Here is a 27,953-nt window from a genome sequence, read left to right as displayed (position 1 = left end):
CAACGAGGCGCGACCGCGGAGAACGGGCTGGGTCCGTGAGACACCTCACAGGCGCTGGCAAGCTCAGGTGGAAGCAACGCCCTGCCGGCAGGACAACGGGGTGGGGTGAGCCAGGGCTCGCAGCGGGCGGGCAGGAGGGACAAGACGACTGCTTAGAACACAACCAGCCGCCCTGGGAAACCCTTCTTCGTCGGGGTCGTCGCCGCCACACCTCCTGACCACCACACCTCTTTTCCCCCGCCCCCCTAGCCCCGTATTTTATGCGCACAAGCCACTCGGGCTCCTCCCCGGCCGAGCTGCACCCTCTTCCCCCTGAGCGCAGCTGCGTACCCAGCGCCGCACCTCGCGGCCCAACGCCTAACGGCCGCTGAGGCGTGCGCCTCGCTCCCGCCTCCTGCTGGGGGCGGCCGGCGCGAGCGGGAGCTCGGGGCGGAGCCGCCGCCGCTGCCGTGGGCGCCGTTTCGAGGCGCCGCAGGGAGAGGGAAGAACCCGCGCGCGCGAGCGGGCGGGAGGCGGGACCGGTCCCCCCTAAAATGGCGGCGCCGGGCTCACGTGGTGCGCGCTGAGGTGAGGGGGAAACGGGACGCTGGCGGGTGACATGGCGGCGGTAGAGAGTATGGAGGAGAGCGGGAGGAAAGGTGAAGCAGAAGATGATGATGACGACGGCGACGACGAGGTGGAGGTTGGTGGATGCCCGCGTCGGGACGCGTTCCCCATCCTCGGATCAGCGCTAGACGAAGGGACGCGGGCCGGCCCCCTCGGGGCGTGTTCCGCCTGTGGAGCCGGGCCGGCCCCCTCGCCCTCCTGTGGGCTGCCGGGGCCAAGCAGCTGCTCCGCGGCCCTTGTGAGGGAAGGGGCGGCTTTGCCTTTCTCACCGTGTCTCTGTGAGGCCTCCCCTAGCTCCCGGGAGCCGGTGCCTGAGGGAAGTCGGGGGGGCAGGCCGGGCGTGTGAGGAGAGAGCCGGGCGCGGGGGCTGCCACGGTTGCCCCTGGTTCAGCGGCGGGGTCAGGCCCAGGGTGAGCCCTATCCCCCCGGGCCTGGTGGGTGTCTCAGGCTTTCTGGCGAGCGGTGCTGTCACAAAACGCTCTTCCCGTGCCAGTTGCTTCCTACCTCCCGCAGCATCCAAAACCGCACGCTGTTGCTCAGCTAATACTGCGGGTATTATCGGATATTTAGTAGATTATCATTCTTAAAAAGTGGCGCTTTTTTGCCTTGAATAAAAGACAAAAAGGTGGCTATATATTTTAATTTTCCTTACCCAAAGCTGCCAGGAATTATGAACAGAAATTGCTTTCAAGGCAACGTGTTACAGAGCTAAGCAGCACGTTGCTTAGCTTAACCCCTCACTGTAGTGTCCTGTTTACATAGGTGACAAAGTTTTAGAACTTACACTTTGGATCACGTAATTAGTTACATTGCTGCCATTCCTAATGGACTTACACATTGATTTCACTGGGGAAAAATCGTCTGCCTTGCCAGTTAAAAAGGAAAGGCCAGAAACCTTGGGTGTGGAGAAGGTGTACGATGGAGTAGTGGGTTGCTGTGTTCCCCTGGGCTTTACAATATCTGTCCAGCATTTTCTTTAGACAAAGTGCAGAATAAGTCAGATTTGGGGGCTTTTTTTTTTTTTCTGAAGGTCTGGGTCTTTTGGTGTTGCCTTTGACTGGGGGTGGGGAGGGCCCAGACATTTGCTGTGGGATTGTTTTGGTTTTCTCCTGAGTTCACATCTATCAACTATAGATGCACATTATAAACTTACCTTGCAGGAGCAGCTGGTCATGGTGGAACTATCAGGAATTATTGATTCAGACTTTTTAGAAAGATGTGAAAACAAATGCAAGATTTTGGTGAGTGATTACAGCACAATAGGAAAGGGGTAAGTCAGTACACATGTGAACAAGGGACTGAGGTTATAACTGAATTCCTTGAAGTCGACAACAATTTAGATCACATCTTTGATACAGAGCTATGTATACTGTCTTACTGTAATTGGCAGCAGGTTGTGAGCTCTCTAGGTCAGAAATGGCTTTATGATATTTGAATAGGTGTCGTGTAAATAGGAATTACTTTCAGAAGTACTTATAAGGTAGGACCATTATTCCTTCTGAGTTCAAGCTCTTAGTTCAGTATTTTAATTTTTGTATTTAACACAAATAAGAAGTATTGTTAAGCACATTTCTTCCAGGAGCTTGAAATCAGTTGATAAGTAAAAGCAAAATCTTTCTGAATTGCACTGTTTGCTGGGTTGGTTTTGGGTTTTTTAGATACTGCCTGGCGAGTTCAAGTTTGCAAAAGATAATTAGGTCTGAAGCATTTGATGAACGGTTTTGGATGTTGTTTCCTTCGCTGAAGTTGTTATAAGATTCTGGCTTACTTGTCCTCTTATTTTGATTTTTTTTTAAATACTTTTTATGGGACAAATTTTATTTACCTTTCAAAATCTACTTGGACTACGTGAGCTGTGTAGGTAGATAGTACAGGTACTATCAATATGCAAACACTTTGTGAAACTGGACTGCAAAGTGTATGCCACTGATAAGAGTGTATGTGAGGTGGTTAAGTCAGTTCTGAAAATGCAGAAATAAAATAAAAATTTATAAATTACCCATCACTAGATGGATAAGCAGATTTGCTTCCTGGCTCTGACCTAGGTCATTTGAAATGCATTACACAGATGCTTCATTACTGGTGACTGAATGGCTGCACATTTTTCAGTACTGTCCATGAGATTGTTTTAAAAATCATGCCTTGAGCTTCTGCTGGAACGTTGCTAGAAGAACTTCTAAGTATCTATACAGTATCCTACTTGTATCCAGATTTACCAGTCCAGGCTCTACAGAGTAGGGGTTCCTTGAGGTTTTTCATAATGGGTTACTGTTGTTTAATCTCCAGTAAAAGACTCTGCTTTGTATTAGCAAGTTTTCTGTGATGCTGGTCGCAGAAGGGGAAGACAGTCTCCTTTGTTATGTAGTCCAAAACTGAATGCAGTCTGACAAAGAAGTAAAGTTTTGAATACTAAAAGTCTTGAGGCTGCTGCCTAGTGCTGCATATCAATTTTCTGTAGTAAAAAAAAGATAAATCAAAAATGTTATACATGCTAGCTTGATGCTATTGGTGGTCTCAACTTTTGCAGCAGAAAGAGAATCCCAGAGCTTAAATCTTGCTGGTATTAGATATTTTTGTGTTGAAAGTATGAGAGGAAAATTGCAGAGATTCCTATTAACCTGTGTGATGGTCTCTATTTTGTGCAATTCACCGCATAATGCCTTATCTTCAAAACCTTTAGCACATGCTTATCTTGATGTCCTGAATAATGTTCATGTTTAGTGTAAAGACATTTTGCCTTAAGTTAGTGTATTCTGTTTATGCATTAATTTCTATAAAAGTATAGCTTCTAGGAGTAATGGGATTCTGGCCCTGTGTGTTTGGAAAAGCTCTGCCTCAGAGGAAGGGGATGAGCTGATAGTACTGCTGCCTTCCTCTCCTTATTCAAAATAAAATAAAGTAACAGTGGTTTCTAATTCTTTCACAACATAGACACACAGTAATCAGAGCAACTTCTGTGACCCTGGACTTGCACCTCTGCTTTCTGCTGGGCTTCTTCCCCTTGTGTCTTTTCCAAAGAATTTTGAAAGCTGCCTGGCTTCACAGGACTGGTATTAACTGGAGCTTAGAAAATAGCATCCTTTTTAAAATACAAATACTAATTTTTTTCATACGAACACTAATACTAATTGCTAATTTAAAACTATGGCTAAGTTAATTTCCTAGAGGAAATAAGAGTTTTAAAATTTGTTTCCTGTAACTTAAATAGTCAGTTGGCTGCAGCTTGACCTAAATTTCTTTGGCTCTTTTTAACATACTAGAGCATTTTCTATACCAGTTCAGCATCGTTGGCTCTGTTGTGATCACTAGAACAGTTATTATTTAGCAGAAATTGTCATTACAGGAAAATTGTCCTTTAAAATGTTTTGGGTTTTTTTCCAGTACACTGATTCTGTAGTGAGATTGTCTAAACCCTTTGTAACAGTTGTTACCATGGCCTAACTAAGGCCCTTACAAAGCCAGAAAGAAAACCCCCTCTCCCCTGCCCCCAATGTTTAACATTGCAGAAGACCTCAGGGTCAATTGTAACGACTAAACCTACTTTTATTACGTTTTTTGGTAAACTACTAAATTTAATTCTATGTCCTGCCAAAGCGTGAATCTGGTGCTTTCTGTAAAATCATAGCCTCTGCAGAACTCTTACCTGCTTCCATAAATCCTGTTTTAAACATGTACCTTTCTTGATATGAAGTTGATAATTTCAGAAAGCTTTGCAGTCTGGAAACCATTCCTTTTCTGCAACACCAAAAGTGTTATGGAATATGTTTACAGTGTTATGGAATATGTATTTTACTGTTAAAACACTGTTGTGGGGTTTTTTTTAAGATATTTATCTTTCAAGAGATGATGTAATCTGGATCCTGCTGTCTGTCTTCTTTGCTTTCAGAGCAAGAAGTTTGCCTGGACTAATAGAGACCTGACGTCTGTGCCGTTTTGTCCCTTTCTTTGCAGGGCATAGAGACAGAGAGGCCCATTTTACAGGTCGACAGATACGTATTTGCAGGAGAATATGAAGGTAGGAAAACGGATGTAGATGCCATATCTCCTTTTTCATGTGACCCAAGGAACTTTCTTAACGTCAGTTAATTGCACTGCAAATAGAGAACATGGGCCTGTGAGGTGCTGAAGTTCTGGGTGGTGCTTGTACAGTCTGAGTTAATTGCTAAATCAGCTGTGTGTCCATGTTACTGGAAGCTGACTCCAAGGTGTTCCCGCTGGCATTTCGGCAGGGAACAGTATGGGACATAAAATGCCTTAAACTAAGTGCTTTTTGTCTCCTGTGTAAGCAGGTCTGACATGTTTTGCAGTCTGTAGTTCTTCCCTTTGCCTTACAACATTGTAACAACAGTGGTCTGGAAGAAAACAGTTGGGAGTCCCCCCTTGTAGTGGCTTTAAATGGCCGTGATGCTCCTGTCTGTCCTGGAGTTGGCAGAGTGGTTACTAATGCTGGGCCTTTGCGAGGGGCTGGAAGTCAGAATGCCCCCAGAGCAGTGCCAGTGTGTGTGGTATCTGCAGCTGATAGAAGTTCATGTCTAAGACTTTCTCACTTTGTTTTCCATAGATACCTTGGGAACCTGTGTGGTCTTTGAAGAAAACACCGAGCATGGTAATTGGCATGATTTGATTTCCTGTTCGTTTGTAGCCTGGGAGGTTAAAAATTACATTTAGCTTGTTTCAGTTGATAGTGGAATTCACTACAGTGATTGAGGTTTGGGTATAGTTTTTCCTCCTGTCTTCATAGTAGATGCAGAAGGCAACCAGAAAGTACAGCTGAAATACAAGTGCCACACAATGAAGAAGTTGAACATGACACGGACGCTTTTGACAGAGAAGAAGGAAGGAGAAGAAAGTGTTGGTAAGTGCCTCTGCTCTTATTCATGAGTACATGGATGGATTATGCCTAGGGGTGTTAGTGTCAGCCTTGATTAAGTGTTTGATTCAAGAGCATGTAGGAAGTTAGAAGAACTTCCTTCTCTAGGCAAGTGTGTATATTTAAATAGAAAAATACAAAAAACATGCACGCACACATACAAAAAATACTCGAGCAGTGCTGCCTTGAAGTAGCTGGTAGGTAATCTTAGACAGAACCTGTTACTTTGTGAAGTAGACTAGAGAATTTGTTGCTTAATGCAAAGGCCTGTTTGGTTTGAAGCAGCAATAATGATGATGATACCTGCTGAAAACCACTTTGTTTCTGTACCCTGGCACAAGTTGTGCTTGCAAAGTAACTGCAACATCTTACGGGCTGGCAATGTATAATACCTAGAAATCTAAGTGGGAGAGGAATCCCAGTTCTGTTGGGAGTCCAGTTGATAAGTGTTATAATAACATCTATTGAGTTCAGTAGATGACACAAATCCTTACACTGTCTCTGATATCACTCCATATCATCAGATATTTGAAGACTTAGGTGAACAAACATTTTATTCTTTTACCTTTCTATTTTAACTGATTCTTTCAGTTAAATGTTGGTTAGGCTCTGCCTTAATGACACTGAACTTTAACTAAGGAAAAAGTGCTGTTAGTTCCTTTTCTCACCAATCCCAATTATCCTTCTCTGGATCAGGTGGAGTGGAGTGGTTGCAGATCAAGGACAGAGATTTTTCCTACAGCAGGCCTAATACGATTTGCAGCTTTCTGCGTGAAAAAGAAGATTCTGAGGAGTCAACTCAGGCCCAAGACAAATTTCCTGAAGAGTCAGAGGGAGAGGTGAGTGGTGGAGGAACTTATGGCCTGAATTGTGATCTGGAGAAGCAGCACAGCTTGGAAATAGATGCCTCTCTTCCTCTGCCGGACAGCTCTGCTTCTGGGGCAGAGGATTCTCCTTCTGGAAGTGTTGCCTTAGACGATGCCCCTCCGTGATACCAGACAGATCCTTTTCAGGATTTCTTCATGCAGTTAATGGGTCAACTTTTTTAAGTGACAACTTTTATAGGCCAGGACATGATTTCCAACTTATCTGAGCAATTAATAGTGTGGAAAATGGACATTGTCTTCTTGTGCATTGCTTCTGTGTTGGATTATGGTGGGGAGGGCTTAAGTATTTTTTTAAATGCTGATTGGAAATATGTATCTCTCCCTCAGAATTGAATGGTTTGCATAATTTAACCACCCCACCTTAGAAAAATATTGATGCATTGTACAGTCTGGGACACTTTGTGGGGAAAAAGTTTAAAATAAAATTGAGGTTTTTTTCAAGTGTAGCTTCCCCTTGTGTGTCACTCAGCTGCATATTATGTCTGTTCTTATACTGCAGTTACTGAACATAAAACAATGAAGTAAATGGGGCTTTTATTAGTTGTCTGATTACTCATCAAGTTGTTGAGTTTGAATTTCCTCGAGTGTCCTGTCCCCTTGACAGGCCTGAGAAATCCCATGTGGGAAGGGACTTCAGGAGGTTTCTTAACTGGCTGCTGCCATACCTACCTCAGGAACTGAAATCTGGGTCTTAATGTGGCATCTGTCGCTCTGCCTTCCCACATCTCTTGTTTTTCTGTATGATGTGTTTTGTATACAAAAGAAGTGTCTCTTCTCCTCCAGCATTTTCTAACTGGTTTTTATGCCTAGGATCCTGTGATGGTGCCTCAGTGGTTCCCAGATTGATCCATGTGACTGGATTGTGGTCCCTAGGTGGTCTGTGGGTTATTACATACTGCTACATCATTTATATTGTCACACAGTATTTCCTGTAAAAGTTGAGTGTATTAATTACAGTGTTTTTAAGAGCACGTGGTTTTTGTTAAACTGGAAACATTTTGTTCCTTCCTACCTTAGTTTGCTGCAATGATGCTGTGAGGATGGGCAGGTCTAGTTCCAGCAGAATTATGTGACACATAATTAGTAAGGATCAGAGGTCACCCCCGAGGCTGTGCACAGCACAGGGTCAGTAAGGATAAGCCAGTAAAGCAGTGTGAGTTCCAAGCCATCAATCCCCTGTTGGCTTTTTCTGTCCAGGGGGCTCGAATCATGGGGGAAAGAGGGGCAGGAAGAGGGTGGGTAAGAGGAGGGAGTGTGTGCTGCACACCTCCAGCCTCTGTCCTGGTGTTAAGCCCGGGGACCTTTCACAAGGAGCTGGGAGGGGACACAGCCGACCCAAGCTATCCCAGGGGCTATTCTGTTCTGTATGATGTCATGCTGGCCAGTGGTAGAGCAAGCGGCAGGACAGTAGGGATCCTGCACCGGTGAGTGCAGCCCCCGCGCAGCAAGGGCTGGTGGCTCGAGCAGGGGAAAGCCGCCTGTAACGCGAGACGCTGAAGGCGCGGCGGGGCCGGCGTCCCCGGGCGGGAACAATGGCCTCAGGCGCCTGAGGCGCGGCCGCGGGGAGGCGCGGCTTGCCCCGCGCATGCTCGCCGCTCCCCCCCGCGCCCTTTCTGGCGCTCTCCCTGCGGCGGATGTGAGGTACCGGATGATGTTGCGTGACGGTGTCGGGGTGCGCACGTGAGGCGGTTCGGCAGCGATGGACGCCTTGGACCGTGTGGTGTAAGCGGGGGGGGGGCGTCGGGAGCGTGAGTGGGCCCGGGACACCCGCAGCCCGGGTGGCCCCGCTGCGGGTTGGGGGTGGCGGGGGCAGCAGAGGGAAGGGGGGGAAGGGGCCCGCAGCCAACGTGCGGCGGGAGGAAAACGGGGCGCTGCCGTCTCTTCTCGGTGGCCAGGCAGCCCTTGCTGGGCCGGTGACTGAAAGGAGCTGCTGTGGCGTTTATAAACAGCTCCCTCAGTCCGTGGGGTGTTTGGCTGGGCTGTTGGGGCAGAAAATAAGGCTTCATGGGGACAGAGGAAGAGCAGCGGCTGTAAGCCGCCTGAGACCGGGCTTTGAGCGTTGCTTGCAGTTCCTTAGGTTGGGATTGGCTCGACTGACTGAAACAGGTTACTCGAGCGCATCTCGTTCCAGTCCTTGCTTTGTTTTACTGTTTTCTGCCGTGTCGGGTGTTGTTACTGACATCAAGTGTTTGACTGTTCACTTATTGTTGCAGTAAGCCTAAAACCAAGAGAGCAAAAAGGTTTCTTGAGAAGAGAGAACCCAAACTTAAAGAAAATACAAAAAATGCTATGCTCATAAAAGGAGGAAACGCGAACTTAATGGTGACTGAAGTGCTTAAAGACATTGTAAGTTGTTGGACATAGCATGCAACCTCTAATCTTGTAGCCTGTTGTGTCATGCCAAGATACCTTCCTATCTCTTTCTTGCAATTTGTGTATTCTCTCTGCTGCAAGATCAGTATTTTCATACTCTGCCCTTCCCCAAATCTTAGGTAGTAACACCCTTGGAGTACTGGTCAACCTACCCCTTGATGGAGATTATTTTCTTCTAGTTTCCTCTTTGCTGGAAGTTCCAGATTTATTCTTTGGTATTATTTTTAGCATGTTTGCCCACTACAGAGGGTGAAGTGTTACAAGTCCATTTAAAACGATTAGATGCAGAACTGGGACTGGCTCGCTCAGCTGAAGTGATATCACAGAATCCTGTGAACTGCTTGTGTGTATTGATATGGAGCTTTCAACACTCCTGAAACTTCTAACCTACCAATCTTGTCTCCTAACTCCATACCTGAAAATATTATAACTCTTCCTACATTCTTTTCTCTCCTTGCTGTGTTGCTTTCCTACCATCTTATGTTGCTGACAGTCAGGTGGTTGTTCACTCCCTTGTTTTCCCTTGTGCCCCTAGAAGCAGAGAGATGACATTTCATGGCTTTGATTTAATCTGTTTCTCAGTTATTTTGTTATTTTTTTAGTTTCTAGAAATAAGCCCTTTTGCAATTAATTGGCAGCCAAGATTGCTACCAGCTTGAAGGGTATTATTATGAGCAAACCTTTTTGAGGTGCCCTCTTCTAGACTGATTTGCACAATTACTTTATTTCATGTGATCATGTAAGTTGCAGTGTCTTAGAAAAAGCAGTGCTATGTTCTTAAATTTATTGGAGGTAACACAGGCTTAACTTTTGTCTTTTGCAGTATGCTGTGAAGAAACCTTTTGCTGTACTGTATAAAAAGTAAGTGGTCTGACTTTGGCATCTTTGCATCTTCTGACAAGAGCATTTGGTAATTTCAAAGCAGGAACAGAGATGCTGGCTGATGTGGGGGCTTGGGCAACAGAAGGGGCTGCAGAAGGTGACTGAGAATCATCTCAGTATACTGAAAGCAAGCTACAGGTGATCAGTGTTGGTGCCAAGCCTGGTTCTGTGCCAAATGTTACGGAGCAGGATTCAGCAGACTTGGACAATTGGCTTCCCTGACTGACCCGTGCAAACAGCTGGAGAGGTTCTGTGTCAGCTGGGTAGGCTGGAGTTCTTCTATCCAAATTCTTAGAAATTGGAGTTCCAGGTTCTATATGTGCCTTGCTCAGGATGGGAGCTCAGCATCTGTAGGGGTGTAGCTCAGAGGTGTTCATTCTAACAGCTCAGTTTAACGTTGGATGAACAGGCAAAGGCAGTTGTTAGTGAAGCGTCTTCTGGTGGTGGTCGGGAGGTCAGGCCCCAGGAGGTGGGGCACAGGGAAGAGAGGACTTGGAGTGGCAGCTGCAGCACTAAGGAACTCCTGGCAGTAGTAACGTAGCTTATGGACTGAACTAGAACTGCCAGGGTTTCCAGTAGAATGCAGAGTTTTAATGTTATTGAGAACTAATTAGAAGTGCTTCTCTGTGCATGGGGTTTTTTCATTTGTTTTTTCCCCCCCCTCCTCTTAGGAAAAATATTACAAGGCCGTTTGAGGACCAGACATCACTGGTGAGTACAAACCACACCTTCTCTTGTGACATCTTACAGCCCGAAAGTCATGAAGAATGCAATTTGCCGTTGCTCTGTGAGGAGCTAGATGAGAAACAAGGTTAATAGGGATTTTGGGTAGGTTGGACTTAGTGCTGTGTCTAGATTTCTGGTGCCAGTAGAGGTGTTTTTCTTCTGGCTGCAAAACAGAGCTGTCATGTTATGAGGACTTTACCTTCTGTAAACTGACGGGCGAATGCCGGCGTCTGCAGTGTGACTGTAGGTAACAGTGCTTGGTATGAAAGGAGGAATGAAGCATTTTATTTTGGTTTTCCAAAAGTCACTCCTCTAAAGTGCCATAGCTTATGAACAACTTGTTTTCAGTGTGGTGACTTCATAGGTTACAACAGGTAAATGGAAGAGTCTCAGCTCTCTGTGACTTCCTTGCGTTTGAAGAGAGGGAGAAAATCCCAGCGGCGCACCCTGGGCACTGGCAGTGCAAGTGCAAGGTGGTCACTGGGAGTTCTCTTCCAACAATCCATCAAGAACAGTCAGAAAAATGTGTGATTTCAGTTAAATACATGCAGTTGGCCTGCAAAGAGGTTGCAGAGGTGGCTCTTCAGGGGCTTGGGAGTGTATTTTGGAAGGGGAGTCGTGTTTGAATAGATTTTGTGATACACCTCTGTCTGCATTTGGTGTTGATTCAGTCTTTTAAGCTCAAGATAATTTATGAGCTGGAAGGCAAAAAATAGAGGGGCTAATCCTAAGATGATCTCTCACACATTTGTACTTCAATTGAAGCATTACCTTAACTGCTGAAATACATCCATCATAAAAGCCCTGGATGTTTCCTTCAGCAAAGTGAGAGGAAGGAGGCAGGGGTGTACAGCTGTGGTTTTGCAATAAAGATAAAAATTAATTTTCCCCAAATAAATTGTTTGGTTCCCAGTGGTCATGACTTGGTAATGTTGGCCCTGTGCCACTGCTGACTGATGTAGGGAAACAAGGGTCAGCTTGTGTGTGGCGTGTTGCTGAGAGAACTCCCTGAATATTTGGGGATAATTGTGTTAAATCTCTGTGTGAAGAAAAAAAATATTCATATACACACACCAGACACAACTGCACTTGCTTGTCTGAAAGGGATTGTGAAAATAAAGGGGAAACTTATCTCAGGAGTTCCCTTAACTAAAAAGGGAGAGGAGGGGGGAGGTAGTGAAGGGAAGGCAGCCGGTAGTGAGTGCCAGAAGCTTGGAAGTTGTGTTGGACAGTTGAACTAAAGCGTTTTTCATGCATTAGGAACAAAAAAAAATCACCATGACTCCAGCATAGGTACACCAACATAGCAAGTTACTTAATCTGCATTGATGCTGATGCCAAGGGGTTGCATTGTGTGCTCCTGTTCTGTTCTTGGCACGAAGCACAGCGATGCAGCCATCCTGAATGTGTTCCTGTGCCTGCTGTTGAGGAAATCACCTGCTTGTTCAGAAGCTGTTAGGCAGAGCTAACATCCTGCATAAAGCCTTGCTGGGTAACTAAAAGCAGGGCATTAGGACTGCAGCCAATTTGCAAATGCTTACTATTCAGGCAAGGAGAAGGGGTTGAAGTTACCTCATATAAAAGCAACTCATGGGGAATTATGAAAAAAGGCATGACAGATAAAATGGCCTGGGAAAGAGAAAAGGAAATGAATCATGAACTGAGTTGTGACATTGAACCCAGCTGTCCCGTGTAGTTTATGTGGACCTGGACGTTCTCAAAACTCTTTAAGTACAGTTGCTCTTCTCAACTAAGTAGCTCCTGAACTCACATGTTTGTGATATACACGTTTGCCGTATATTGTGAACAACGCTCATTGTGAACAGGAACTCATTAATTTTGATCTTTTCCTCAATTGTAGGAATTTTTTTCCAAGAAATCAGATTGTTCTTTGTTTCTGTTTGGCTCCCATAACAAGAAGAGACCTAACAACCTGATAATAGGTAATACGTCTCACTTGGGTTTTTATCTGGATGAAAGGTCTACTTTAAAATGAATCTTTGAAGAGCTGGATTTTCTTTTCTCACTTTCACAGGTCGTATGTTTGACTATCATGTCCTGGACATGATTGAGCTAGGCGTTGAGAAGTTTGTATCCCTAAAAGATGTAAAGGTAAGGAATCACTGGTTCGTTATATTTCAGTGACATCTACTGGTGGATTTTTTTGATGCATTGGCTCTTTCTCACGTTGAAGGACAGGAGTGGTTTTTAAAAAGTATCTCATGCAGTATATGAGGACCTGTAATTTGTGTAACCCAGAATGTTATTTTTATGCTCTGCTTTTTATTTTATTTTGGTTCCTTTGAGTAAGCTTACACCTTTCCTTCCTTGGCAATTCTTTTCCTAAACTTAGTGTATTCCTAGTATTTTCCTTGTTAACTGTAGTTACATCTACAAAATTTATTGATCAGCTTCTGTTCATGATAGATTCCCATATAAACTGGTGTAGGATTTGAAAAGTGGAAGCCCTCTTCTCAGTTTCTAACCAAAGAGGGTCACTGCTGACTTGAGATGATTCTGAAACTTTTATTTTAGCTTTTAGTAGCAGATAAATGCCAGTTTCCAGGGAACTGTACTTGTTTCAGACAGGGAGCTAAATCTTGGTTATTTAAACCCAAAGAAAATTGACCATTTGTGGTGACATTAGGATCCTTTTGGCAAGACTAAAACATATTTCATGTGTGTATACTTGTGTATCAAGCAGTTCATACACTGCAAAACTAAGGAATTTCCATGGTCCTTATTCTCATCACAGTGAATGAATTAACAGGGCAGTCGAGAGGGATGGTGAAGAAATTACATTTTATAAAGGTGAATCTTTCCCTTGAAGCCAGATTACAGCATGTTCCTTCATAACACTGTTTATAGCAGGGAGGTTACAATGAGGTAAATGTATTTGTTGGCCAGAATTAAAATTAGGTGATGGACTAAACTCTTCATTTAGCCTTTTTCATGTACTCTACAGTGTCAGAAGTGCAGTAGACTTGTTTGCATCTAATTGAGTTTTCTTGTTAGTAGTTGCAGTCAAATCACAGAATCACAAGGTTGGAAAAGACCTTTGAAGGTCACCAAGTCCAACCATTCCCATCCTATGCTAAACCATATCCCTAAGTACCTCATCTACCCTTTTTTTGAACACATCCAGGGATGGTGACTCAACCCCCTCCCTGGGCAGCCTGTTCCAGCCCCTGACAACTCTTTCACTAAAATTTTTTTTTCTAATATCCAATCTAACCCTGCCCTGGCACAGCTTCATGCCATTTCCCCAGTGGCCAATTAATTGTGCCAATTAATTTAGTCTCACCAGAAGGTGTTATCTTACACGTTTTTTAGGAAAGAAAATCTATCTTCTTTTTAATACAGCACAAAGAATCATACACTTTGCCCTTTAAAAAACAAATGTCTTCCATGCACGGGTGATGCTCTTCAGTGGAAAAAATAGTGTCATTTCTGTCCATGTTGATCACAGGCCACAATGAATGACCAACCACCTGTTAAGCCAATGATATGTTCCCTGACATGGTCTGGACTTCCCTTGTACAATTCTTGTTCCACAGAACAGTAAATGTCCTGAGGGGACGAAGCCGATGCTGATATTTGCCGGTGACACGTTTGAGGTAAACGAAGAGTACAGAAGACTGAAGAGCCTCCTTATTGGTCAGTATTTTGGTTGTGTGAGCAGTAGGGTTGTGTAAACCTGTAGTAATATGATCTGTGGGGAAGTGCTGGTTTGACAGTAAATGTTTGCTTATGTTCAGCACAGAAGAACACGTCAAGCACATGGAAGTTTCATGTCAAATGAAATTAAAATTTACTAATCATTATGTCTGTTGGGGGGGAAGAACTGGCCTAAAACAGAAGATGAAACTCTGTGCTCACTGTATTCTTGCTGAACCCCAGCTAAGCCCCCTGCAGCCGCTCACTCCCTCCCTCCAGAGCAGGATGGGGATGAGAATTAGAGGAGTGAAAGTGAGAAAACCCATGGCTTGAGATGCAGACAGTTTAACAGGTAAAAGAAAGCAAAGCAAGACAAGGAATTCATTCCCTGCTTCCCATGGGCAGGCAGGTGTTTGGCTATCCCCAGGACAGCAGGGCTCCATCACACATAGCCGTGTCTTGGGAAGACAAATGGCATCACTCCAAATGTCCCCTGTTCCTCCTTCCTCCCCCAGCTTTATATGCTGAGCATGATGTGATACGGTGTGGAGTGTCCCTGTGGTCAGCTGGGGTGAGCTGTGCTGGCTGTGTCCCCTCCCAACTCCCTGTGCACCCCCAGCCTCCTGGCTGGTGGGGTGAGGAGCAGCAAAGGCCTTGGCTCTGTGTGAGCACCGCTCAGCAGTGACTAAAACACCCCTGTGTGAGCAGCGCTGTTTCCAGCTCCATCCCAGCACAGCCCCGTGCCGGGTGCTGTGCAGAACCTTAACTCTGTCCCAGCCAAAACCAGCACATGCTAAAATTCATTACTTTGATTCTGGGAAAACTCTGGCATTTTTCAAAAAGTCTTTACCTCATAACTGTACTGGACCATCAATTTTCTAACCAAATAATATTTTTGAAGTATCTAATTTGAAGTCTGTGGATTAAATTCAGAAGGTGGGGTGCTTTTTGCTTACAAAAAAAAGTCCAATCAGTAGAACTGAGCTTGTGTTGCTATAATGAAAGCATTATTTTGTTGGAAATTTGACCTGTTCTGACAGAAGTGCCATTGATCAGAATACTTGGAAAGGACTTGCGCAGTAAAAATTAGCTCTTGATCATAGCTGTGTCATAACTTCAAGGCAGGATTGGAGCTCTGTAAACAAACTGTCATAAAGGTTTTTGCTGTCTCAGGGTTGGAGGCTCTGGGTGATAAAGCACATCATGGGTTTTATCTGGGGAACTACAGAAAATTACTGTACTTGGGTCATCTTTTTGGGACATAGAAATCACATGGCACTGTACCTCTTGAGACTTAAAAATGCATTTTGCTTGGTAGAGCTAGATCTAGTAAGTGTGGGGGGGTGGGTTTTCTTTTTAATAGGTTTTCTAAAAGTAGATTACTTTTTTTTAGGCTCTTGATAAAATACTGAATTTGGCCCAATAAGAACAGTCTTGTTCTTCTGGTTCCATTCTTGGATTGTACCAATTTATAATTGTACACCTTTGCAGAATCTCCCTTTCATATCAGTCGGATGCTGGTCAGGCTCTTTTCTCCTAGGCAAACAAATAACTTAGTGCTCTTTAGAAACAGACCTTAAAAATTAAGATATTCCCCCCACACACACCTTGGTATTGTAATTCCTTAAAGCATGATGCTTTGTCTGGAATGAGACGGGAGAGGGAACAGGAGAAGAGTTATGTCCTCTCAGTAGAGCCAACCGGTTCTTGGGGTAGGTGAAAGGGTAGTAACTGCCCTTACAAGCTGTTCAGGGTGGGTGAGTACTGCATGTGGAGAAGGTGAGGTTTCCTACTGCGGGGTTGTGCCCCCCTGAGCGAGTGTCTGCGCTGCAGGAAGGAGGGGCCGTATTTTTGGGAACGCATCGTGTTTGGGCACCTGCATGGCGCTGGTGACTGGCATCCAGATGTGCTCCTGCACCCCCTGATCACACAGCTTGACACCTTGAATGGAAGACACGTTGCCAAATAGTTGCCAAACAGCTGACTAGTCCTTCCTGTCCTGTTTCTTTCGATGTTCGTCTGTCCTTTCTCCTCTCCCGTGTTAGCTGCCTGGAATGACTCTGCAGTCAAACACACTCAGATCAACACACAACTTCTGGTTTTGAATGTACTCCAAGTACTGCTGGTCTTAATATTCTGCTGACTTCTTAGAAATACCTACATGCAAAACAATAGGCAAAGGAGAAGGTTAAGGAGGGTAAAAGCCTGAAGGTATCACTAACCAATTAAAATAATTTGGGCACTAATTTGAGCTGCTTCAAAACTCCCTGTGACTGATGGGGAAGAACTGTTTTTGTTCTTACAAAAGATTGTGCTTTTAAGGTGCTGCCCTGTTTGTAAGAAAGATAGAAAAAGGTCTCTACAGCAGCAGCAGCAAATATTTTGTTACTGTAGGAGGAGTGTTGGGATCCCAGAAGGAGTATTAGATAGCTCAGGGCTGCTGGTTGCCAAAGCAGCGCGATGCCACTGGTGCTGGTGAGCAACCAAACTTTCACTGGCTTTTGTGGTACCAAGAGGATTTTTGCATGTTTGGGATGTCATATCACAGCAGTTTCTTGGTAAAATTAAAGGCAAGGTTGAATTATTGTCTTCACAGTAACCAAACCTTAATAGTGTGCTTAAATTGTGGAGTGGAAGAGGTTACTCAGGAGAAGTAAATGGCAGCTCCATCTTTCTTTAGAGACCTGGAAGACAAAGATGTCCCCTTCTTTCTCTTCTGGTTTTCACTGCCTACTGATGTGGTAGAGTAGGAATCAGTTTGCACTGTAGGTCCTTGGAATGCAGTTCATTCAATTCTAGTAACTTTTAGTGCTTGTTTTTACAAAATGCCTCATCTCTTACAACGCTGCCTGCTTGAAGTCCTTTGCTTTCACACCAGTTTCATCCTAAACATGCCCAGATGCTATGTGACTTGCTTACATGCTTTCTGAAGTGTTGGTTTCCAGGAGACCTCTGCAGTTTTATATTGACCATCAGTGTTTTCTTCATGCAGCCCTTCTCACGTAGACTTTTTCTGGGTGTCTCAAAAGATTGGTGGATTCCCTACAAGGGAGTCACTGGGAAATGTCTGCAGTTGACTTTAAACTCTGCTAATGCCAACCAGTGTTACCAGCTTTTCAGATACAGACTGATAGAAAAAGAAGTGTATAGGCTCCTGCTACAAAATAATTTAGGAGTTTAATCTGGAAACGGAAAGGTCCTGTGAAGCTCTCTGCAGGAAAAAGTAGATTACACTGGAAACATGTTGAGGGCAAGGGAGAGAGAGGACAGGGAATGGAAAGAAAGGAGAAAGCAAGTCTGTAGTCCAACCAAAGCAAGAGCTGTAGATTCAGAGTACATTAAAAAAAAACCCTTCAGCTCTCTGGGTGTAGGGAAGTGTAAGGTTTCTGCAGCTGTTGAGCATTGCCAGGAAACAGAAATTCCTGACCACCTGCATTTGTTGGAAGAGATCATCCTGTGGGTAAAAAGATGTATGATGCCACAGGAAAGTAGGGAAGGGAGATGTTGCCAGTGCAACCACTGTAAGCTTTGTATGCCCACAGAGAGCCGGTCGAAGGGAAAATACACCCCAGAACCGAGCAAAATATTTTATTTGCAACTGCTCCTCCAACTGCCAGCTCAACCCACAAGAGGAGGAGGGAGAGAGTTTAATTGACCAAGGAAATTTCCTGGCTGCACTCCAGCTGATATCTGCCAGCAGGACTTTGTTTTGGATGTCGCTCGGGCGCTGACACTCTTGAAAAAGGTAGCGGAGGAAAGACGACCGGCCGGGGGATCTGGAAACAGGACACAAGGGAAGGGGCTGATGTGTTTTGCATCTGTGAGCAGTTCTCCCGAGTTTCAGTATTGCCCTGTCATGTTTATTAGCACACCTTGTTCCCTCAGTCAAGGTCACATTCTTTCTCCACCCTCTGCATATGTTGGACAGATTGTTGTGCTGGTTGCAAGCTCTCTGATTGCAGGGTATTTGTTTATTTATTTCTATGGCCTCATGTAAGGACCTCGCTGGAGACGGCTCAGTTCGTGTTTAACCCGTGTTTCAGTGTTCCCTTCGCACACCCAGCACGTATCTGAAGTGCCTTAGTTTGAGAGTCCCGATTTGTTTTGTCGTGGGTTTGATCCTCCTTTGTACCTGTCCAGATCTGGCTCTGATTAAGAATCTGAAGTATTTGTTTGTAGAATGATATCTTCAAAGAGACAGCTGAGCGAATGGCCTCGCGATATCGATCCCCGCGTCGCTGATCGTAAACTGGCCTCGGCGTAACATAGGATACGCTTCCCTCTGCTGACTGTGGAGCTGACGACTGTTTAGAAGAGCAGACAATGCAAATATTCCTGTTAGCTTAATAAAACTGAGCTACTGCTCTGAAAGTATATTTGCTCTCCTCCGGGCGCTTATTTTTAGGTAGAGTGTGTGTTACTACCACGTTATCTCTGGGAACTCGCTGTGCTCCTGTCAGGGTTTCTACGCACGGTTGGTCTTGCCAGTGCAGAAGCTCACACACACGGAACGTTGAGCTTCTCTCCCGTGTTTTGGCAGGGCTGCAGCGTTAAGTAGTGGCTCCTTTGTGAGATTCCCTTTAAACATACAGATCTGGCTCTTCTAGAGCCATCCCACCCATAGGCTTGTTTAGCTAGATGCAATAAAAACACCGACGCAGGCGAGGGGTTCGCATCAGGGATGTGATGTGGGGGTCTGTTCTGAAATAAACCGGCTTCTCATAGCCATCTGTTGGTTTGGGGTTTTGGGGGTTTTTTTTCAGCCAAGAAACTGGAATTTATTCTTTTAAAAATAATCCTTTCAGATTTCTTCAGAGGTCCTAGCGTGCCCAGTATTCGCCTGGCGGGTTTAGAGTATGTCTTGCATTTCACGGCTGTGGATGGGAAAATTTACATGCGAAGCTATAAGTGAGTATGAGTTTTCTCTCTTGGTTTGCTTTTCGGTGCACATGTCGACTTCTCCCCAAACTGAGCCTGGAGTTTGGTGTCTGAACTGGTTCGAGACACAGTCTGCTGTGTTTAAAATGTGTCATGTGTAGCAGTGTTCCTGTGTAACACAGAGCAAGCCAGTGGGCTGTGAGCAGTCATAGCTTGTGTCCCATGTGATTTTGATTTATCTTATAAGAAAATCACTTTCCTCTGTCTCATTCTTCAAAACAAACAGAAAACTTGCTTGGTTAGTGCTCAGAGTGTTTTTCTGTAAACGGTAGTAAATATTTTTCATGTCTGTTGATACCCAGGGTGCTGTTTTGAATTTGAGGAGCGATGCGGCTTTCGGGGTACTGGGACGGAGTTTTCACTGTAGTACTGATAATAATGCTCTTGTTGGGGCAGGGGTGAAGCTTAAAAGCTACATTAGCCAGGTTTTATTTTGGGTGTGCTCAAATTGTGATGGGACAATTATGAATTGTCATTGACAGGCATCTTTCTGGATTAAGAGGGTTAGCAGAAGGAGCTTCTAATAGTCTTCTGAACTACAGGATTGAATCTGCCGTTTAGGAAGATGGAGAAATCTTTTGTCACAGAGGGTAACTGATTTTGGTTGTTTTTCCCTCCTAGGGTGCTTCTGAAGAAATCTGGCTGTAAAATACCAAGAATTGAACTGGAAGAGATGGGACCTTCATTAGACCTGGTTATGAGGAGGACGCATTTGGCTTCAGATGACCTTTATAAGTTGTCTTTAAAACAACCAAAAGCCCTGAAGGTACGCACCTTACAAAGTGTATTACTCCCAGTTCTATCTGCGTAGAAGAGAAAAAGTTGAAGTATTAATTGCTTCAAATATACTTCTTGTATATTTGATCACAGCTTTACTTTTTATATAGACCAACTGAGATTTATTTCTTTGTACCACAGCACCTTTGTGCTGACATACAAACTCTCCTCTGGAAACACATAGAACACCCAGAACAAATCTTAATCTTGAAGCTCCAAACAGTGTATGCGGCCTTGCTTTTACTTACTTCACTCTCACCAGAGCTTCTGGTGCACTCTCCTCAAAAATACTAACCTTGTTCCTCCCTCACAGCCTAAGAAGAAAAAGAATATCTCCCATGATGTGTTTGGCACAACTTACGGTCGAATCCACATGCAGAAGCAAGACCTTGGTAAACTGCAGACGCGGAAGATGAAAGGATTAAGAAAGAGGCCGGCGGAGAAGTTGGCTGAAGGTGGTGGGGTTAGTCCCAAAAAGTCAAAATCAGCTTGATATAGTCTGGAACAGCTTTGAAAACTCTTTGTACTTTCAAATTTGGTATATATATTGTCGTGTAAATGCGTCAGGCAAAAAACATACAGCTGCTGGTAGCTTTAGTTTTATAACAAAAAATCTTTTAAATGGTTTGTCACTTGAAGGGGAACATGGGGCTTTAACATGGAACTCTCTTATTTAAAATAAAAAATGTGATATAACCTGCTTAGTTTTCCAAACCTGAGTATTTATTCTCTTGGTGTTAGCAAACATGCCCTACTGAAGCAGGTGACTCATTTCCCAAACAGTTGTATGGTTGTTGTGTTGGGAACCCCTCTCCGACCAGCTCATCCCATGTTCTGCGCAGGACCAGAGTAGCGTGTGCATGATACACACAACGGAACTTCTCTGTCTGTGTATTTCAGGTTTTGCACAACTGAAGTGCTCAAACTGAGCTGTTTTCCCAAGTGTGAACTCACAATACACTTAGTCTGAAGCCACACTGCGCTTTTAACTCTTGCTCCAAGCCCTGCTTTACGCTTGCAGAACCAGGAGCGATTAAGGTGTTTTCACTGTGTTCATCACCATGGTAGCAAAGTACCTGATGTTTGCTTTAGGCATAAATGAAACCTTTGCAGTTTGAATTTCAATCTTTGATGCTTGATTTGTGCCCGGAATGCAAGTATGTGGAGCAACCATGAAAGGTACAAGTCTTTTCTTCTTACCTTGCTTTCCTACAAAGTTTGTGCTCCTGAGTTACTGGAGACTCAGTTAAAGCCTTGGGTGAAGGGAGTGAGAGTTTAAGAGCTTAGTGAGACTTTGCTATGGTGCTCTATGTTTTGGAACATACTGAAAACCCTTCCTTTTTCTCTTCTGCTTGTCTCATTGGAAGCTATTGCTCTGACCTTTAGTATAAATATGATAAAAGTGTATGTCCTTTAACATGAACATGGCAATCTTGCTCATACTAGTTACATTTTAGATCTTTCTTTCTTACTAGTCTTCTCTGTGTTAATTGGCTGAAGCGTCACATTAGCAGTGAGCAGTTTGTTGGTTTCACTTGTCTTCTGCGTCCTGGGTGGGAGCTGCTGGGCAGCTTTGCTCTCCTTATGTGAGAGCTGAGCTGCAGTGGTGGCCGTGCGAATGTCGCACACGATGTTCTTGCTGCGCTGGTTTGATACTGCTTGTGGTGTGAAAAAGGGCTTTAAAAGTTGAGTGTCTTTTTGAGGGCACAAATCTACTGTGTAACAAGATGGTATGAAGCCAAATGAGCAATTGAGTTCACCTAATTTCTTTCAGAGAAGTTTCAGCCTCGCTGTGAAGCACTGATTAAGCCACAAGGCCGGTGCTGAACGTGATTTAGGATGTACAGCGTGTACAGCTGCACCTCTGCACGGTAGGCAATTGCTACATTCTGAGTATCTGATTTAACTCAAGGTGAATGGAGATAGGAGGGCTAAATATAGCCTTTCCACTGGCATGTTCTTATTTCCTGGAGTCTTTTAAAGCATGAGAAAATCTGTCAGGTGCTGCAGCATAGCTGTGTGCATGGGGAACAGAACATGCGGCGCTCAAAGGCCAGTTGGTGACAGTGTCTTGCTGCTTCTGTTGCCCCTTGCTTGCAGAGTTCACCAGGCTCCCAAACCACGTACACATGGGCCCAGGGTCTGCCTGGCACAGGCAAGGCAGAACTGGCATGTTCACCCCTCTCTCCTGGCTTTCATCTTGGCACCTCCCAACGCACCGGGGAGGGCTTTATTTACAGCTTGAGTGTGGTAATAGATTTGGTTTCAAGAAGATCCCCGCGGGCAAAGCGTGGCTCCCCCCGCTGCACCTCTGCGGTACCGCGGAGGAGGGGTTGTAAATCAGCAGTCAGGCCCGTGCTGCCTTCAGTCCCGCGGGCAGGATGGCTCTGGCAGGAAGGGTGTGATTTGTGCCTTCTCTGCATCCTGGGGTTGTGTGCTGATGTTGCCCAGCTGTGTGTTGCTGCTGCTGATAACTTAGGCTGCTGCCGTTAGATATAGCTCATGGTGTACACCGAATTTGTGGTCTGCCTGCACTCCAAGTTTATTTGGCTCTTTATGTGTGGTGTAATTCAGGAAGATTAGAGGGAGAAGGTGGGAAGAGAGGTAGATGTAGAGTGGTGCAACGTGCTGGGTCCTCAGCATTCCCATGTTTTTGGGAATCGGTCCCTGGGCGTGTATAATCACAGCCTTAGCTCAGTGCTGGTATAATGTGACAGGCAGCCCGGAGTGGTGCGTGTTTGATAAGAGCATGTGAACTCCCTTCTTGTTCCTGGATTTTGTGGGTTTGAGTTTATGGTTCCCTAGCAACCCCTTTTTTTGTTGTTGTTGTTGTTTTCCCCACTGCTGTCAGGGTTTGAGTGTGCGGGTTTCCCTCCCCCACTGGCTTGGCTGCAGCTAGGGAAGGATGGAAAACACCATGAGGGGAGGATGTTGCACTGACTGCTGGCCAGGGGAGGAAAAGCTGACCATGGGTTATTCTGCTGCCCATCGAATGTGAGGGGGAGGAGGCCAGAGCAGACCCCTGTTCCAGGCACTCTCATTATTGGAGAGAGGGAAGGGGAAAATGTTAACTGTGCATGATACATCTAACACAACTGTGCATAACGTGTGCTCACGTGGGTATTGTGGTCCAGATGTTCTCTGTTTCCAAGTGCAGTTCATCCCCTTCTTGGACTTTGCTGAAGTGCCTCTAGCAGTGCTGGCGCATCCCAGCTGTGATCCAGTGATGTAGCTGGGAAATGGGTCACTTGTATCACAAGTTGGGTTTCCTGAAAATACACAAGAGACAGGAGGCTCCTGAATGGGAAGCCTGTGTAGGTAAATGGAAGAATGTTCAGAGTGAGCGATGTGGCTCACACGTACAGGAAGAATAACAGCTTGGCTCTCGTGTGTTTATGCAGGAGATGGTGAGGAGGAGTTGGTATTTTTTGGGGGACGTGGGATTTCTGTGGGACCTACCTCACAAGGTTGGGAATTGAGTATCTCTCACATCATGGTAGGCAGGAGGGACCTAAGTGCTGTGGAAAGGAAAAATGTATAGGTTATCTGGGCTTAAGCCCAATTGTAAATAACACAGGGGAAAATAACTAAGAGCAATTACTGAATGCAGCAGATGTACACAGATTGAGAAGGTTCTGAGGAATCTGTTCCTTGTTTGTTCTTAATTTCTTTCATTTTCAGTCATGTTCTACTTGATGCCCCTCCCTCCCACTTCTCTAAGATAAGCACGAAGTAATTCAGGGGAAATAGAGGTAAAGTTCTGAGCAGAACTTCAGCATGTGTGATTAATGACATTCCCCCAAATTCTCCTTATGTTCCCTCTTTCCCCTTGATAATCCTGCAGTTCTTCCTGTGATGCAACACAACACTTATAAAACCTGTACTTCTCAGTCCGTGATACCAAAGTATGTATGTACAGTCCTTGTCTTCTCTTGATCGCTGCCAGTTTCTCCTCTTGCCTTCCTTTGCTCTTGCAGCCTCCAAACCAGACACAGCTGCTGTGACCCATCATTTCCTGCCATTAGTCCAGATCAGCCCTTTGTGCTGGCAAGAAGGTGGGTTGCTGGTTCTTCACTGTTCACTGTGATTGTTACATTAATTTCTTCTTTCTGCTCTACTGGTGGTCTCACTATTGGTCTCCCCTGCTTTTCTCAGCTGCTTTCTGGACTCTGCCCTGGCTGCTGCATGCCTCCTGTGTTGAGTTGGTCGCTGTAACAATGGAGACACTTACTGAGCACGCCTGGGCGAACTGAAACAAGGAATCAGGAGCCATGTTCAGCGTCCACAGTCAGTCTCTAAAACCAGAAGTCAGGAGCCAGAATCAAAAGGGGATGGGATGAAGAGCTGTCCTGCCAACCGCAGCATTAGGCATCTCTGGGCAGCCTCTGCCAGGGCTTCACCGCCCTCACAGGGAAGAATTTCTTCCTCATGTCTAACCTAAACCTGCTCTCTTTCAGCTTGAAGCCATTACCCCTTGTCTTATCCCTACACTCCCTGATGAACAGTCCCTCTCCTGCTTTCCTGGAGGACCCTTTTAAGTGTTGCTAGGCTGTAGTTAGGTCTCCCCAGAGCCCTCTCCTCTCCAGGCTAAACAAGTCCAACTCTCTCAGCCTGTCTTCCTAGGAGAGGTGCTCCAGTCCTTTGATCATCCTTGTAACCCTCCTCTGGACTTGCTTCTATAGCTCAATATCCGTCCTCTACTGGGGACCCCAGAGCTGGACCCAGCACTCCAGGTGGGGTCTCACCAGAGGGGCAGAATCACCTCCCTCAACCTGCTGGCCACGCTGTTCTTGATGGAGCCCAGAACATGCTTGAATGATGCCAGGCTTTGCTTAGCAAACTTGGAAGGAGATCCTTGGTTTGGTTTCATTCATTTACTTATTTCCCCCCTGCCAGGGGGTTCTGTACATCTGCCATGCAAAGCTCGGCGCGAGGCACCATGAACAGTACTTTTCACACATTTGGTGTTGCAAAGTAAGATGAATTTAAAATCTCATCTTTACCTTCCCCTTTCCTAACATCAGTGTGTGCCCTGTGGGGAGGGCAGTGCTCAGGTGAAGGGCTTCAAACAAAAATTGCAGGAGAGTTCCTGACGCTGCTCTACGCTCCAAACTTACTGCAGCAGCAGCAGTATCACCATTAGCCCCAGGGTCACGCTGGGGCCTAGCCCCGCCTGGTGCCAACAGATAGCTGGAGAGCCTCTTCCCTCTTGGCCTGCTCTTCAGATAAAGGCACGTGCCTTGTGCTAAGTCAGGGGTTCTGCTTCCCAAATCCAAATGAATTTGGCTTTTCAGATTTCCTTGCAGGTTGCTAACGGGTTCCTGCAGTGGAAACTGAGCTCCCTGGCTCCGGGGTTGCTCTCTCCTCAGGGGGAAGGGCAGGAAGGGGGAAGAAAAGGTTGAGGCAGAATGTCTCCTCTCTCTCTCCTGGCATGTCACGACACAAACTGGTGCAAGCAAGGAACAGGAGGTATTTAGCAGCGAGGCTTTTGTGCCAGGCTACCGACCAGCTGTGTCTCTAAGCAAAGCTGAGCTCTCCTGGTTCTCAGGCACGCAGCTGGTTGCATCGCCGCCGAAAGACGGGCAGCCACCTCTGGGAAGTTTGTATTGGGGTGGTTTGCAGCAAAAAGCCTGATGCAGAGCTCGTGTTCACCTCTCATCACAGCCTTTTAATTCTCTTTGATTGGAAACAGATTATTATGAATAATTGAGACCTTCCAAAGTGCCCCTGCAGCATGCCAAGAAGCAGTAATAAGCTTTTAATTCATATGAGGGGATGGATTTCTGCTCCTGTTGGCTTACTTTGCACAGGGGAATAATTCCTTGCTCATTGGGGTCATTTGCATGAAATATTAGGCAGGCTTTATTCTTTTATGTCATGAAGAGAAGTCTGTAGGTGCATTTTTTCCTCTTTTTTCTTTTTCCTTTCTTCTCCAAACATCCCTGAGACACCTAAAGGCTTCCAGGATATTGTAGGCAAACAGCTGTTCAGCTCAAGCGTGCTGTGTAATTGATGAGTGAGGGGTTTCTCTGTGTGTTCCAGACGCTCATCTCTTCAGGGCTGAGCAGAAAGGCTCGCTTGAAGAAAGATTCAGAGACCTAGGAACCGCTGAGAATTTCCTTCTTGCTTTCCTTCCAGAGAGAGAGGGATACCCACCCTTCCTGCCATTAGCCTTCTCCAGTTTCTCAAAGGCAGCAGCTTGTACGTAATGATGTTTCTTTAAAAAAACCCAACCAGCAAACACAGACCCAGCACTTCACAGATAACACCGTGTGGGGAGCTCAGCGGCGGCTCTGACGTCAGGAGTCAGGAAGGTGCAGCTGTTTGTGGGACTGGTGACAAGAACAGGGACTTGAGGTGGCAGGGGGTTGGGGGTGGGGAAAAGGGGGCCCTCTTTCTTTTGGAGCTAGATCAGTTCCTCAATGTGGCTCATGCCACAACTGGGTGGTGTGCTGCCATGCCGGGGTGGAAGCAAAAGGCTGGGAGTGGGATGAGGAATGTGAGGAAACTCCTGCCACTTGTATTGCTGCTTACAGTACAATGGTGCCCAAGCTTGAGAACTACTCTGATTCTGAGTCTGCCCTGAAGGAAACCAGTGGATTCTGGGACCTACATTTGCCAGGAAGCTTCACAGCTTTCCCTGTGAAGGAGATGACTTTTAGCACCACTTTACACATGTAGCAGCAAAGGTTAACTGATGTTTTCAGAAGGGGTTTGCTTCAGGAACAAAGGCAAAATGTGAAAGTTGTGAGTTCCCTGGCAGTGTGGTCTCTGTTGGTGGCTTTCAGGTACCTTCCTGTGGCTGGGGTTTGTGCTGTGGTGGAGCTGGATCAGCTGTCAATACTGGTTGGCCAGTAAGGAGCTGACCTAAGTGGAACCACTCACAATTTGTGATTTTCTTTGCCAAGAAAACCTCTCAGAAATGTGGAGGTTTTTCCACAAAGAGCAACACCACCACCCGGCCCTGGTCAGTAGTAAGAGACACTAGTTCATCTGTGTGCCTTTTAGCAAAGAAGAAGAAATCTATTCAGATTGGCTTTAAGGCAACCTTCAAAATAACATTCAGGAAGCATCCTCTTTCCATCAGGAGCAACCTCCTGACAAAACTCCTTATGTGGCTTCTGGTTTAGCTGGAAGGATTTTTCTCCTCCGTGGAGGTTTTTCAACAAGAGTTCCCTCTGATGCTACGGAGCTACAGTGATGAATGAGACACTTTGAGCTGCATCAAATGCTTTTGTTTACTGAACTTGAATAAGAGATGAAGTTGTGGTTGTCCTAGTCTGAGCGTGATCAGAAACGCTGCGTGGTGGTGTGCTAAGCTTGGAACGCTAACGCTGTGTCTTAGCATGAGCCTCAAATCCTTTGAGGGCAGATTTAGTTATTTTCTTCAGTTATGAGAAATATTTTAAATTTCATTTATATCCCATCAGGCCCGTGTTGCTGTTCTCAGGAGGCAATAGCTGATTAGGTTCTCAGTTACTTCTCTTTCAATTCCTGGAAGGAAATCTATTCTGTGGCTTACGTGGTAAAATGACCAAAGAGTTTAAGTGCCTATAGACAAAGCTGTCTCTGTTGAGGAAAAAGTATAGTTAAAGGAATAGTATTAATAAAGTGAAAGGTTAAATGCTTTTTCAGCACATGGGCTGCATCAACCGTGATAAATCTACCCTGAAGATGGCCTCATGCCTGAGATTCTGTCAAAGGTAAATCTTGTTCCTTCAAAGACTCACGCTTGTGGCAGGAGATTTATGGTACCTGCCTGGTAGGACTGGAGGAAAAGAGGGATTAAATGCGAGCAGAGGAGAAGGAAAAAACTTGTCAAGAGATGTGGTTTCTTAAAATGGTGCCAGCATGTGGTCAGATCCAGCCACACAGGACTTGGATTCTGGGAGCTGAGTTTACAGGAAAGTTTTGTTGTTCTATTAAAAAGTGGAACAGGGTGAACTTTTCAACCTAGTAGGTAAAGAGCTGGTTTCCATGGGCCCAACTCTGTCAGCAAAACACAGGAGTGTTAAAAAAGAACAGACAAACTGTTAAGACAAGGCATTAAGTGGAGGTGTTTTCTCACAGCAAAGGCCAGATGACTGAAATCAGAAACTTTCTGTCTTCTCAGAATGTCCTCTCTTGGACATTGAACCAGACATCTGACTTGGAAGATAGGAAAAGGAGAGATAAAACCTTTGATGATATTTACTCATATCTGCAAAAATACTTCAAAACCTGTATGTAAAGTGTGT

General features: G+C 45.3%; 2 protein-coding genes across 3 annotated transcripts; both read left to right on the top strand.

Annotated features, from left to right (window-relative positions):
• Positions 1-551: 551 nt before the first annotated feature.
• On the top strand, positions 552-6,804 carry GTF3C6 (general transcription factor IIIC subunit 6). 2 transcript variants are annotated; one of them, XM_084261376.1, is made up of 6 exons: positions 552-682; positions 1,767-1,847; positions 4,558-4,621; positions 5,168-5,212; positions 5,351-5,461; positions 6,173-6,804. In XM_084261376.1, exons 1-6 carry the CDS (start codon positions 599-601, stop codon positions 6,466-6,468), a joined length of 681 nt encoding a protein of 226 aa, XP_084117502.1. In that variant the 5' UTR covers positions 552-598; the 3' UTR covers positions 6,469-6,804. The 2 variants fall into 2 exon arrangements, with proteins under 2 accessions (XP_084117502.1, XP_084117501.1); XM_084261375.1 differs by having other exon boundaries at positions 5,348-5,461.
• Positions 6,805-8,037: 1,233 nt separating this feature from the next.
• Positions 8,038-20,410, top strand: RPF2 (ribosome production factor 2 homolog). Its single transcript, XM_084261263.1, has 10 exons — positions 8,038-8,085; positions 8,577-8,709; positions 9,560-9,597; positions 10,290-10,329; positions 12,206-12,287; positions 12,380-12,456; positions 13,902-14,001; positions 18,807-18,909; positions 19,561-19,705; positions 20,030-20,410. The coding sequence occupies exons 1-10, from the start codon at positions 8,063-8,065 to the stop codon at positions 20,207-20,209; spliced, it is 921 nt and encodes a 306-aa protein (XP_084117389.1). The 5' UTR covers positions 8,038-8,062; the 3' UTR covers positions 20,210-20,410.
• The last annotated feature ends 7,543 nt before the right edge of the window (positions 20,411-27,953 follow it).

Source organism: Gallinula chloropus, assembly GCF_964237585.1.
Source record: "Gallinula chloropus genome assembly, chromosome: 3".
Lineage (NCBI taxonomy): Eukaryota > Metazoa > Chordata > Aves > Gruiformes > Rallidae > Gallinula > Gallinula chloropus.
This window is presented reverse-complemented; position numbering and strand designations above follow the sequence as displayed.

Bases quoted from the DNA above. Each gene is read 5' to 3' on its own strand.
- RPF2 (XM_084261263.1), top strand. From the start codon at position 8,063: ATGGACGCCTTGGACCGTGTGGT. The intron at 9,598-10,289 runs GTAAGTGGTCTG...CCCTCCTCTTAG, and splicing joins TTTGCTGTACTGTATAAAAA to GAAAAATATTACAAGGCCGT. The intron at 19,706-20,029 runs GTACGCACCTTA...CCTCCCTCACAG, and splicing joins AACAACCAAAAGCCCTGAAG to CCTAAGAAGAAAAAGAATAT.
- GTF3C6 (XM_084261375.1), top strand. From the start codon at position 599: ATGGCGGCGGTAGAGAGTATGGAGGAGAGCGGGAGGAAAGGTGAAGCA. The intron at 1,848-4,557 runs GTGAGTGATTAC...CTTTCTTTGCAG, and splicing joins AAAACAAATGCAAGATTTTG to GGCATAGAGACAGAGAGGCC. The intron at 4,622-5,167 runs GTAGGAAAACGG...TGTTTTCCATAG, and splicing joins ATTTGCAGGAGAATATGAAG to ATACCTTGGGAACCTGTGTG.